The sequence below is a fragment of the Oreochromis niloticus genome, linkage group LG1 (genome assembly GCF_001858045.2).
Source record: "Oreochromis niloticus isolate F11D_XX linkage group LG1, O_niloticus_UMD_NMBU, whole genome shotgun sequence".
NCBI lineage: Eukaryota > Metazoa > Chordata > Actinopteri > Cichliformes > Cichlidae > Oreochromis > Oreochromis niloticus.
In genome coordinates this window covers 23,550,770-23,563,952 of record NC_031965.2, presented here as the reverse complement: position 1 = coordinate 23,563,952, position 13,183 = coordinate 23,550,770, and the positions used below count along the sequence as shown (strand labels likewise).

General features: G+C 42.3%; 1 protein-coding gene across 1 annotated transcript in view; it reads left to right on the top strand.

The window, feature by feature from the left end:
- The first annotated feature begins 1,266 nt into the window (after positions 1-1,266).
- The window catches only part of LOC100700991 (chromodomain Y like 2), a 48,276-nt gene continuing 36,359 nt past the window's right edge, over positions 1,267-13,183 (top strand). Inside the window, exon 1 of the mRNA XM_005467135.4 lies at positions 1,267-1,661. Within this exon, the coding sequence (XP_005467192.1) occupies positions 1,638-1,661 (24 nt within the window). The 5' untranslated portion in view covers positions 1,267-1,637. The remainder of the gene's footprint in view (positions 1,662-13,183) is intronic.

Here is a 13,183-nt window from a genome sequence, read left to right as displayed (position 1 = left end):
GTTTATAAACCTCAGTTTTGTAACTGCCAAAAACCTAACAGCATTATTTGGAAGGAAAACTTAAAAATCAGCTGCTTCACACTAGATAAGACATGCAATATCAAACATTTTACTAGAAAGAATGAAATACATTTAAAGACAAACAAAAACATCTGAAATGGTCTGAGGGCCGCAACTTCAAAGATCTGACGCAAAGTCAGACAGAATAACTGTTTAAACCATGCAGTGTTTGGATTTTTCTTTCTTTTGAACTGATACAAATAATATTTTTATGCTAATTTTCATTTCTTTATTTTCATGTACTTGCATGAATTTCACTAGAAGAGTGTGGATTTCTATTTGTCAGTTGACAGGAGCAATTTGTTGTTCATTTGCTCTTTTCTATTTTCAGCTTATTTTCAGATTTGTTTCAATTTGTTTTTTAATTTGTTTTTGTTTTTCTTTTATTTAAGAAACAAATTAGTTAAAAGAAACATATAATACATATAATATTGTTGAAAACAGTTTCAAGTGATACAACTCTGGATTAATTTTTATATAATGACTGAAAACTTTTTCAGTATTTTAGGTTGTAGTTTTGGTGTCTCAGAGAAGGAAAAATACTGAAATTCTCCTGTTTGTAGTCAGTGTCTTTTTTTCAGGTCTTTATAAATGCTTCAGCAGCATTTTCACATTTGCTCTAAGGTAGAGCGGATATGAAAATGCTGCAAAAGCATTCATACTCTAAGCTTTTCATACTCTAAGGTAATTCATCCAAGGTTCTGTGAAAGATGTTGTGACCAAGACCTGGTCTGTGCCAAACAACCAGTTATTCTTCAGATTTTAGATAGGGGTTCCTACCCGGTTGTCATGGGACAAAAGATGGCCACCTGGACAGGTAGCTAGTCTATGGAGGGCCAACACAGAGAGACAAACAGCCATTCACGCTCTATGGCCAGTTTAGAAGTGCCAATTAACCAGACTCAGAAGGAAGCTGGGCGACCCATAGAGAACCCATCAGAACCCTTGGAAACAGGGCAAAACAAACTTTTTGTTTTTAATCTCTTTATTTTTAAATTGTATTTATTAATAAATAAATATTCTAAAGGTATCTGATGCTGATGCAAAGTTCAGTAAGGTCTACCAACACCAGTACTTTTGCTAGCGATTAATCATTACAAATAGTTCCTCTTAACTTGTTCTAGATATTTCCCGGTGAATACAAATAAGGTAGGTCAGATCTTTCTATGACGCCACAGTGGACAGGTAAACGGGATCATAGAAAGGGATCTGACCCAGCTGGTGTGTGTAAACACAACGCGTATAACGTCTCCCGCTGAGTGGATTGCAACAGAGCTCAGATGAGCTGGGCGCATGCAGACCATCAGGCTACATTCTTAGTCCGGGACTAATTTTTAGTCCTCTACTTCGGTATATGTAAACAGCACCGCCCCGATGGTTGCTTGTTTTAAGCGTGGAACGATCCGCCGGGCTCGATTGACACTGTCTGATCTGCTGCTGCGGATTGCTCAGAATAACAAGGCTGCTCGCTAATTCCCGTCTATCGGGGCTTTCGCCGAAACGCCGAGAGAGTAGGGTCCAAAAAAAAGCCAACAAGGCAGGCAAGAACGCCGCGCCGCCGCTGTCTGCACCCAAGAATGGCTTCAGGAGACCTTTACGAGGTAGGATAAAACCATGTCTAAGGAAAATGCTCTGTAGTATTGACGAATAATGGAATTAGGAAGTAAAGGGAAGGGCGTCGCGTATGCAAAAAGCGGTGTCCTAAGCCCTTTAACAGGCGAAACTAACCCGTTTTCAAGCTTGGCAAAGACAAGATTGCCTAATTTAAGCTTATACTTTATGTCGCTTCTGATATACTTTGTCATAATTCTTCACGACTGTAGTAAATGGATAAGATGTAATTTACGGGCTGAACTCCTCAGTCTGTCGCCGAGTTGAAAGTCGTGGTAAAGTGACAGCAGCGCTGAGCGAACGGGCATGGTGAATAGCTACAGACGGAGTGATGGTTCTGAAGGTGCACATACGTGCCAAAAGATATTTTGTCATCACAGCCTTGACAGCGGCGTTAGTGTCACAGGCTGTTTGGCAGACAGGATCAGACATTGGTTTATTTTTGTCAAACGGCGTACGCAACTCGGTGCGAGCTTCTTTCATGGTTGATGCGTGATTTTTGTGAAATTGTGACTCTCACAGTTATGGGCTTAAAAGTTGCCCGAATGGGTGACAGGAAGGTCACGCTGCCCTCGTGCGCAACATCACTCTGGAAGTGTGTGGGGGCCCTGGGAAAGGGGGGGGGGGCGTTCAGAAATTACACGAAGGCTGGCTCCCTCATCAGTTTTGTCAAATCGGACACATGCTGTCATTAGCTTTTGTCACTCTGGTGTGGTGTCTCATGTTTGAGCTCATGGTAGAGACACAGATGGGTCTCCCAAGGACAAAGAAGTGTACTTTTTAAAGTAATGTACAAAGTTTAAACATGTCACAAAGTCCATCTGAGGAAAAGCTTGGGCATCCACTGAGTGTTTTTAAGTAGATAACATTATCAGCTCACAACACTGCCAAATAATGCATGATGAGTGAAGCTGGATGTCAGCTAAAGTACAATAGACTGAATAAGTGAGTAGCATTAATTGCCTTTTCCCAAATAGTTATAACCACTGACTTTAATATTCAGTAAATGAGTGCTCTTTGTCCTGGAAACACATTAAAACTAAAGTATAACACAAGGTTACCAAAAAGAGGACACACTGGGTTACATTTCACACTTGATTTTTACACCACCACCCCTCCACTCTCCCACTACTGCCACTATTATTTAGTGTGCTTTTTTTAAAAAAAACTTTTATTTACTTAATTGCTCCTTTTTGTTAAGCATAAATTTTGGCTTCCTCTACATTGGTGTCATGCGTTCATGAACTACCACTGAGCTATGAAAGCTACTTTCAAGACATTGTGCAGTAATTACTGTTGATGTGTGGGGAAAATCCGTCAGCATGCTGTTCACTTGTAACTGTGTGAGTGTACCCTTACACAGGTGAAGTTATTCTGAGCAATTCTGTACTTTTGTTTTGAAGTTTGACTCTTGACACCTCTTTTTGTTCTAAGCGGGCTGTTGCCTTTATGTGAAACCTGCCTCATGTGGCAGCTTGTACTGTAAACCTCAAGACTGATCAATTTTGTGTAGAGCTGAAATGATTGATCATTGCTGAGCAGGTTTTGTTAACAATAATCAGTCTTTAAGTCATTTCTCTGCTAAAATGACTACAGCTGCATCGGTCGCAGTTCTATTTAGAGTGACTTAACTGGAGAAGCTGACCAGTGTTTACGAGTGTTGCGTACCTTTTAGTTAAAAAATGACCATAGAAAAGGGTTGTTTGACGTTGCTGCAAGAGTTAATTAACTCTTGCAAATTTAATTCAGTAATAGGTTTTGCGGCCTGTTACCTGATCCATGATAAATTAAACATGATAAATTGAATGTCAGTTCCTCTCCCACTCAGTTCCTTCTTCCATTGTACTTGGAGCTTGGTACCCAATCTTGGGTGGGATTGATGATTTCTACCCCCCGACCTGTCGTCCTGGCTCCCCCTTGCCGTAGCATGTGTGTTGTATTTCGTCAACCTCTAGCTATGAGAGCAATCCCTTCTTTCGAATGTTGTTTCACCGTCAGTAGTGGGTATCAAAGATTCCATAGGTCCCTCATCCTATTCATGTAACCCCTTCCGCTGGGGTTACTTGCGTAGTAGCATTTCAACAGCGCCCTATTTTCGTCTCTTGTTCTCCGATGGCTTCTTGTTCCAGTAGCCCACTTCTCACCAGGGAGCCCTGGTTCCTTAGTACCTGACGCGGACCTTGTTAATGCGGGCATCGTCCGAGCCGGTATGGCTTCATATTTATCTGTTTTGCTCATTCTGCGGTAGGCTTGGTTAGCATAGTGGGTCTAGCCTAGGACCCTTACTGGATACACATGCCCCAGTCAGGAATCGAACTTGCGACTCCCATTCTTACCACTGCGCTATCCAGCTGCTAAACGGTAATAACAAGATCTGGCCCATCAACACCTACGCCCTGCCTGTGGTCAGGTACCCTGCTGGGATAATAAGCTGGCCAAAGGATGAGGTGGAAGCCACTGACATCAAGACCAGGAAGCTCCTGACCATGCATCGAGGGTTTCACCCCAAGTCCAGCACCCTGAGGCTGTATGCTAAGGGGAAGGAAGGAGGCCGGGGACTGGTGAGCGTCAGTACCACAGTCTGGGATGAGACCACGAACATCTATGAATACATCAGGAAGATGGCCCCAACCGACCGCGTGCTCAGTGAATACCTCAGGCAGGAGGAACCATCATGGAAGGAAAAGCCCCTGCACGGTATGTACCACCAGCAGATAGAGGACGTGGCTGACATCCAGAAGTCCTACCTGTGGCTGGATGAGGCTGGACTGAAAGACAGCACAGAGGCACTAATCATAGCAGCACAGGAACAAGCTCTGAGCACAAGATCCATAGAGGCTGGGATCTACCACACCAGGCAAGACCCCAGGTGTAGGCTGTGTAATCCAGCACATAACAGCAGGATGCAAGATGCTAGCAGGCAGGGCATACATGGAACGCCATAACGAAGTGGTGGGCATAGTATACAGAAACATCTGTGCAGAGTATGGCCTGGAAGCCAGTGGAAATGGTGGATGGAAAAAAAAAAAAAAAAAAAAAAAAAAAACAGAAAGGGGGACCCCCCCACCCATATAATACAAATGATTATTATTAACTGAAATGACAAAAGTGGCCCACTTATGGAAGAGTTTAGTGCAAACTGCACTTCACAGTGCAAACAGATAATGACCCAAAACACATGGAAAAGCAACTCAAGAATTTCTCAAGGCAAAGAAATAGGATATCATTCAATGACAAAGTCAGAAACCTGATCTAAACTCATTAGAGCATGCCTTTCAGTTATTGATGGCATAACTGAAGGCAGAAACCCACAAACAAATAGCAGGTGCAGGTCGCTGCAGTAAAGGCCTAACAGAGCATCTCAAGGGAGGAAATGGAGCATTTGGCGATGGCCGTGGGTTCTGAAACTTCAAACAAGTATTAAAAACAACTCAAACGTCACTTTATAAGTCATTTTGATCCTTTGTAAATGGGAAAGTACTTATAAAAATGGCTGCACTTCCTAAACACCTAATGCAACATTTCTCTCAAAGGCTTTAAATAAAACCTTTAAACAAAGCGTACTTCAATCAAGTCATTGATTTAAAATCTACTCTGGGGGTGTAGAGGGGCAAAAATACAAAAATGAGTAATTGTCCAAAAACTTATGGGCTGCGCACTGCATTGCATTTAGCATGCTCATTAGTATTTAATTGCATGATGAAAACAAAAGAAAGGTGATCACAGGCAGAATTGTTTTTCACATTTATAAAGAAAGGCTACAAGTCTTGATACTTTTAATTGAAGAGGAACATCTTGACATGTCTCATAGGTTTCTGTTGGAATGTTTGGGAACCCATGTTTTCATCTTTTGCTGTGCAAAGTTCTCTAGCTAGAAAAGAACATTTTAAAAACATGTTGAGGAGTCAAGGAGATGGAATCTGTGCCAAAAGGCATTGGAGTAAATATGTAGTAATTTCCAAGAGTAAGTGAGAGAGGCTGAGACCAGTGCTGTATATTCAAATTCAGTACTTCAGTGGTATCGTTTGACGTTGGGGAAAAAATTAAATATTTGACCTGTAATTATGTGGCTGGATTCAATATTTGGTCTGTAATGCTTTCTCTGGAGGGTGTTTCTTAAATTTCACTTATCTATTGAATCCTTTCTTTAGTTCTCAGTAAACCAGATCATCGTTTTCCTTCTTAGTTGAAAATGGTTATTGGTGAGTTTTGTTGAAAACAAACGCACGCACGCACACACACACACACACACGCCACTTTGTCTGGTACACTTGCTTAACTGCTTGTTAATGCAAATACCTAGTCTGCCAATAACATGGCAGCAACATGCATTCAGGAATGTAGATATGATAAAGTCTGCTCTGGTTCAAACCAAACATCAAAATGAAGATGAAAGGTCATTTAAGCGTCTTTGAATGTGGCTTGGTTGTTGGTGCCAGATGGGTTGTCTGAGTATTTCAAAAACTGCTGAGCTGCTGGGATTTTTCCATACAAGCATCTTCAGGGTTTACAGGGAATGGTGCAAAAGAGAGAAAGCATCCAGTGAGTGGCAGTTCTCTGGGTGAAAATGCCTTGTTGATGTCGGAGGTCAGAAGAGAGTAGCCAGTCTGCTTCGAGTTGAGGGGAATTACAAAGTAACACAACCCAAGGCATGCAGAAGAGTGTCTTGGAATGTACAACACACAACCTCGAACACACAAAGCCGTCAAATCATCACAGACTTAAAGTTGTTGAAGTTGTCCAGTCAGCCAGACAGAAATATGAATTAGCTGAGAATGGCAAATGACCAATAACCTATACACAGATAACTTTATTTATTTTATTTATTTTTTTTACCTGTCCTGTATGGCACTGTAGCAATCAGAATTATTGTCTGAAGGCCAAGAAAAGTGCCCAACAATTTACTTTCCCAAGTCGTCCTTTTGCCAAACTGGTCCACTTGATTTTCATAGTTTATTCGATCTTTATTATTTATTTTTATTTTAAGTTATTACAATCAGAAAGGACAGGACTTGGGGATGGGAAAGAGAAATAAAAAGAACAGAGAAGTTGGGGAGAGATTTAACAGAAGGAGAGGGAAAGAAAAATGGAGGTGAAGAGGGATAGAGAGAAAAGACACTAAAAATCTGCTTCACTACCTGCTGAGAAAAAAACAAAAAACAAAAGGAAAACAGCACAGTAGGGAAACTATAGCAACAGCCAACATAAGCATAGGTATCTGTAAATAATAAATACTGAATCTTACTGAGCAGCACACAAGACCGACAACGCATGATATGTTTAGAGGCAGCAGCCAACCAAGCCAACCTGGAAAGAGCATGGTGACCCAGCAGCCATGGTGCAGAAGCTACAAGGGGCTGCGGCAACGTGCCTGCAGCCTCTGCTATCAGACAGCTGTGCCAGAGCGGAACGAGCCCTGGCCCCAGAGGCCTGAGGTCCGAGGATCCCACATCCCCCGGACCGAGCCAGGCCCCGCCAAGCAGCCACTGGGAGTGAGCCAGTACATACCTCAGCGCCCCACCCCGGATACTAAGAACCACCAGTGAACTGACGGCTGAGGGCATCAGCCACTGGCAGGGAGTGTAGTGGGGGGGGTTGCCTCCACACCTGGGGGGTGCCTGAGATGTTCCCAGAGAGGTGAAGTCTAAGACCTGTCCTGACACATAGTCATAGACATAGAGAAACGGGCACACACAGACACAAACATGCATTTCCACCCTCATGCACACATATACGAATATTCAGCATTCGTCCAACGAGGTGACAAGCAGAAATGAACACTGTACGCACACTCACTCTCCCCAAACATACTCTATACCCCAGGTCCAGGTACCTATCACCCTCAGAGGGGCAATTTGCCCCCAGACCCAGGAGAAAAATTTAAAAAAAATAAAACACAGCAAAAACACGTCGAAGGATATTCCAACATATTAACCATTGCACTCCAAGTTTTCTGACTTTTGCAAACAAAACAAAAACAAAATAAAAAACAAACCCTTTAGATGGGCGATCGTGGCTCAAGAGTTGGGAGTTCGCCTTGTAATCGGAAGGTTGCCGGTTCGAGCCCCGGCTCGGACAGTCTCGGTCGTTGTGTCCTTGGGCAAGACACTTCACCCGTTGCCTACTGGTGGTGGTCAGAGGGCCCGGTGGCGCCAGTGTCCGGCAGCCTCGCCTCTGTCAGTGCGCCCCAGGGTGGCTGTGGCTACAACGTAGCTTGCCATCACAGTGTGTGTGTGTGAATGGGTGAATGACTGGATATGTAAAGCGCTTTGGGGTCCTTAGGGACTAGAAAGCGCTATATAAATACAGGCCATTTACCATTTACCATTTCCCCTGGGGTGGAGACAAGCAGACCGCCCCGGTCCTGCTACAGCAGGGAGGCCCAGCATCCCAGACCCCGATGGCGAACAGAGAACGGGGGTGTGAAGATCGCATACCTCTCTCCGCCCGCTCATATGTGGTGTTGCTGCGTGCTGTTCTAAAGTGCATTTAAAACACAGGAAGGGTATGGTGCTTCCTGCCAGAAAGCAGCAGGTGTCAGCCCGGCCCTTCCTGAGAACCCTCAATGTCTACATGTATTTAAAATTGAGAGGTGGGCACCGGCACCAGAGGTGAGGTTGAATACACAGACCGTATTCAACCTGGATGCCGTATAGTGTGCCCACCCCCACGGCCCTATATGTATCTGCTATGAGAATATGAGTAATGTGGATGTCTAGGTTGTGAAATAAAATTGAGGCACAGGTGGCCAGAAGGGGACAGAGGAGGAATGTCTCCCCTGCACCTCAGTGATGCACCTGTACACCAAGGCCCTGCATGTGTGGGGGTGTGAGGGAGGCAGTTGGGGATGAGGAGGGAAGGAATTGGGGGGGGGGCTCAGCTCAGCTCAGATAACTTATTTTTGATTGACTAAACAGCACGCTGATGACGGGTGTGGTTGGCAGCATCATAATTTTGGATTATTGGATAGTCTGTCTGTCACATTTTCACAAGAATGGATAATGGTGGTTAAAGGTCAAAGTTACTGTGGTCTACCATCCATTACATTAAAGCGTTTTTTAATGCTTTCCACATCTGCAATTCTTTTAGGGTCCGTGTGGGTCTCAGTGATGCAAACTTCGTCATTAGATAGTGAGCATGAAGGACCACATAAGCATGTGCCTGCCTTTTTTGTGACCATGCAGATTCGTCCGTGGAGATTTTGCATGAAAATGCATTAATGACACATGTGCCCAGGCTGTGGATTTTGAAGATTTAGAACAGGAATGCCTACACGGCTGTTGGGTCTTCAGTTGTCTGTGTCCATGTCCGCAACATAGTATAATCCAGGCTTAAGTGACTACAATACTGTGCAAAAGTCTTGAGCCATGCTTCATTTCTTTATAGCTTGATGAGAAATGATGCCACAATTTATTTAAAGTGGTGCAAAAATACATGAATATACAATATATAAAGCAAAAAGCTTTATACATAGCCTGAACTCTCTTAGACAGCTTTTTTTGTAATTTCATTTGTAGTCTTTGGTAATAATTCTCCAGGCTTCTTGAGGGACGTTCAGCAGATGTTTACTCCCTTTTGTTCTCTGTCAAGCTGATCCCATAATATTTTGTTGTTGAGCTCCAGGCGCTGACTGGTAATGTTCCATTGTGTTTTTGTTTTATCCAGGTTTGCTTTTTACATTACACCATTAAAACAGAAGTTTTTATGTCTGAATTGGAACCCAGCATAGAAATAGAAGTCAAGAAAGCATGTGACACAAGCTTATGCATGTGTGTGTGTAAGCTTTTACTATCATGGGTTTGACATCAATGTTATGCAATACACAATGCTGAAAAACCATGCCATTGATTAAAAGATAAGCCTATGATTCCAATGGACTGGAGAATTTGAAACTTGCTCTCGCCTACAAATGTTTTCAATTCCCAGTACTAGTCAAAGATCAGTGTGACTTTCCAAAAGACATTTATGTCCATAGCTCACAAATCTTTAATAGTATGAAATAATGTTTTTTTTAAATTAAGGATGTATTCACAGGATTAAAGCATAAGCATATTTTATCATTAGCATTAATTTATCCAATGGCCAGAAACAACAGGAAGGTGCTTAGATTTTTGTAAGTAGCACAGAGGAGTGCTAACATAAGAGGAGTCATGGGCAATTTAAAAAACTCATAAGAAGTTGTATTAGCCAATAAGGTCAATATTACATCTGTTGATAATTTTGATGAATAAATAATTTAAGATGTCAATCTCTCCACATACGCACTGTATCAAGAGGATTAGCATGCTCCCCAAAGACCAGTGCAGTAGAATATAGGCATATATTCTAAAAATTGTAGACTTTTAGAGCTGGATTTCCCAAGAAAATGACATTGTGCTAATATGCACTGAGGATTTTGTTACATTTGTGTCTGCAATCTGTCTGCATTCAGTGTCTGAATAACTCAGATTATTATGCAGTCAAGTGCTGGACTGAGATCGTGCCTCTGCAACTGAAGGAAAATGTTCAGCAGTGGAAACTCTACTTCAGCTTGGTGTTTCTGTGATACAAATGCTGTTGCAGACCCAGCATGCCTGATATGTGAGGTGTGACGATCCTCTGCCTCAACTAGGCCTGCTGCATGTTTCCTGCTGTTTGCTCCTCTGTGTTGCCCTGTTGCAGGTTCCTGCTAGCTGGAGTTAATTTCCTCAGGAGCACTGAAGAACCAGCTGTCTCAGTCTTGCTGCCTCTCTATACAGCCATGCCATTTGTTTGGTTCTCCTCAGCCTAATTATTTTAAGCTTTCCATTACACAACACCATATACCTAATAGTCAAATTCATCCAACTGCAAATACACTAACAACACCACAGGTCTCATAAAGTTAATTATGGTTTCTCTTTCAGTGAATACATTGGTCAATTTTGGCTAAAGCTGTATTTCTCCTGTTACTTGTTGTGGCTCACGAGTTGTGTCGAATCCTGGATGCAACCCATTGCAGTTGTTTTGGTTTGTGACATGTAGAATAGTAAAGTACATTATCTGCTTTGTGTACTGGAGAATATAGTGGAAATAGCGTATTTTGTTAAGGCACCATTGGAGGAGGAGGCTTCAGTATTGCCATACATGCAATTTCAGGTGGGCCTTTGCTATGTTGGAGAGAGAACTGTCTTTCAGCAAGCTGATGACATGAACTTTGGTAATCCATGCATCTTTTTAAAGAAACGTAACTCTTGTCAGTTCAGAAGAAGAAGCACTTGCATTGACATGGATGGTAAAATATTTTGAAGTTTATGTCAATTCTGGTGTGCCAGTGGTGGTATAACTGCTTTATTAGCTAAAATCTATCATTGTGCATTGCCAGTACCTGCAGGCATTGATAAAGTAATTGGTAAGCTTAGACTTATATGATTCTGATAATAGGAAATATTAGAACTGGTTTTCAAAGTGGCAACAATTTTTGATTGCCATCCCTAGGTGGTGGTGGATGGATTATCTACAACTACTTACAGGTGGTTTGGGCAAATGTGTGTGTTACCTACTTGGTTCTATCCTTGCGTCCTCTTCCCACTTATTTTGCTTCCTTGTGGTATCAGGTTGCTGAGGATGTGGTGGCAGGGTTGAAACAATGCTGGGTGTCAACCATCAACTTTTGTTTTTATAAATGGTTCATTGATTATTCGGCTAGTTTTTTGTTTTGTTACACCAGTTGAAAAGTCAGAAGTAATGTTAGACTGGCATTGAAAACATTCCATCTCCTATTGTATTTCATTTGAGATCAGTCTGTTGTTATGACTCCATTCTTATGGAGGGGCGTGTGATGGCTTACTGCCTTGGCTGGGCCTGCTGTATGGAACCTGGTGTTTGTCCCTCAGTATTTCCTTGCAGGTTCCTCCTAGGTGGAGTTGATCAGTTCAATTGGGAGTACCTGACCAGTCTTACTGGAGCAATTAAGACCTGCCTCAGTCTTTTCTTTCTCCCCATCCACCCAGTATCATGCTATTTGTTTGGGTTAAGCCTGGTAATCTTAGATTTTACATTACACAACACCATATGTGTTTTACACTCAGTATTCTTCCAGCTGTTGACACACCTCATAAAGTTAATGATGTTTTATGCGTCTTTTAGTTAATACATTTTCTAAATATTGGTTAAAGTTGTGTTATGTCACACCTCATGAGCCAGAGTGTGACGGTGGTTAGAAATCCACTCTAACCACTGTCACTATCTGTCGTCTCCTTATGGTTACAGCTGTAACCATAAAGAATTTTCACATTGTATACCTGTGTTGACATCCTTGACAGACCTTTGTATGTGCTTGTTCCCACTTGTTAAGTCTGAGATGATGCTGAAAATGAAATTGGCAGTTGAGGGAGGACGTGCCCACCTCCACTCTCCCAGCTCATATTTAAATACTAATTGTTACGAAACCTCTCTGGTGTATGCTACTTAGCCCTTCTGTCTACCTCCTCCACTTTTATATTTTTCTCTGCATGTGATTCAGTTACATTTCTAAGTGCACCATTATGTTGGACTGTAAGCATTTAACTCGCATGCATGTTCTAGCAACCACCTTAAAGCTCACCTGTCAAAAAGCTGTTTACACCTCTAAATGATAGTTTCAGAGTATGGTGAGTGGTTAAGGTCACAGCTGGACTTTCTAATCATCTGTTTCTTGGTAAACATACAATAACAGATTTCAGGTCCACTCTAATTTCCGTTTAAGTGAATATTCACAAATATCACTGCACGAAAATCTGAAAATCTTTTTTTTTAAAGGGCTTAGTTTTCACTGGTTTTATGTAAATGGTAAATGGCCTGTATTTGTATAGCGCTTTTCTAGTCCCTAAGGACCCCAAAGCGCTTTACACAACCAGTCATCCACCCATTCACACACTGGTGATGGCAAGCTACATTGTAGCCACAGCCACCCTGGGGAGCACTGACAGAGGCGAGGCTGCTGGAAACTGGCGCCACCGGCCCCTCTGACCATCACCAGTAGGCAACGGGTGAAGTGTCTTGCCCAAGGACATAACGACCGAGACTGTCCAAGTCGGGGCTCGAACCGGCAACCTTCCCGATTTCAAGGCGAACTCCCAACTCTTGAGCCACGATCGCCCATATCTAGCCATGTGTGGGTGAAAGGGCAAAATGCATAGAAAATGCTACATCTACAAAAGTACCCATGTAATCCTTGATGTAGCTTAAATATTTTTATTAACTATTTTTACACCTAAAGCTGAATTAAATACAGAGTCCAGAGGTTGGACAAAAAATTCTACAAATGCAGCCGAGACAAATCATATTATTTTATTTATTTTAGGTTAAAAAGCAAATGTAGAGATGATCTGAAATGGTTGACTTAACATTACTTGCTGGTCAGTATTGGCAATAAAAGCCAATCAGTGTAATTAATTTTTTAACGGTGTGCTGGTGATGAGCAGCAAGAGAATCTGATTGAGAAAGCAAGGAATACTGCATGTTCATACAGTAAGGATGTCAGTCACAAGGTGGTCTCACCCTAGTGGAGACT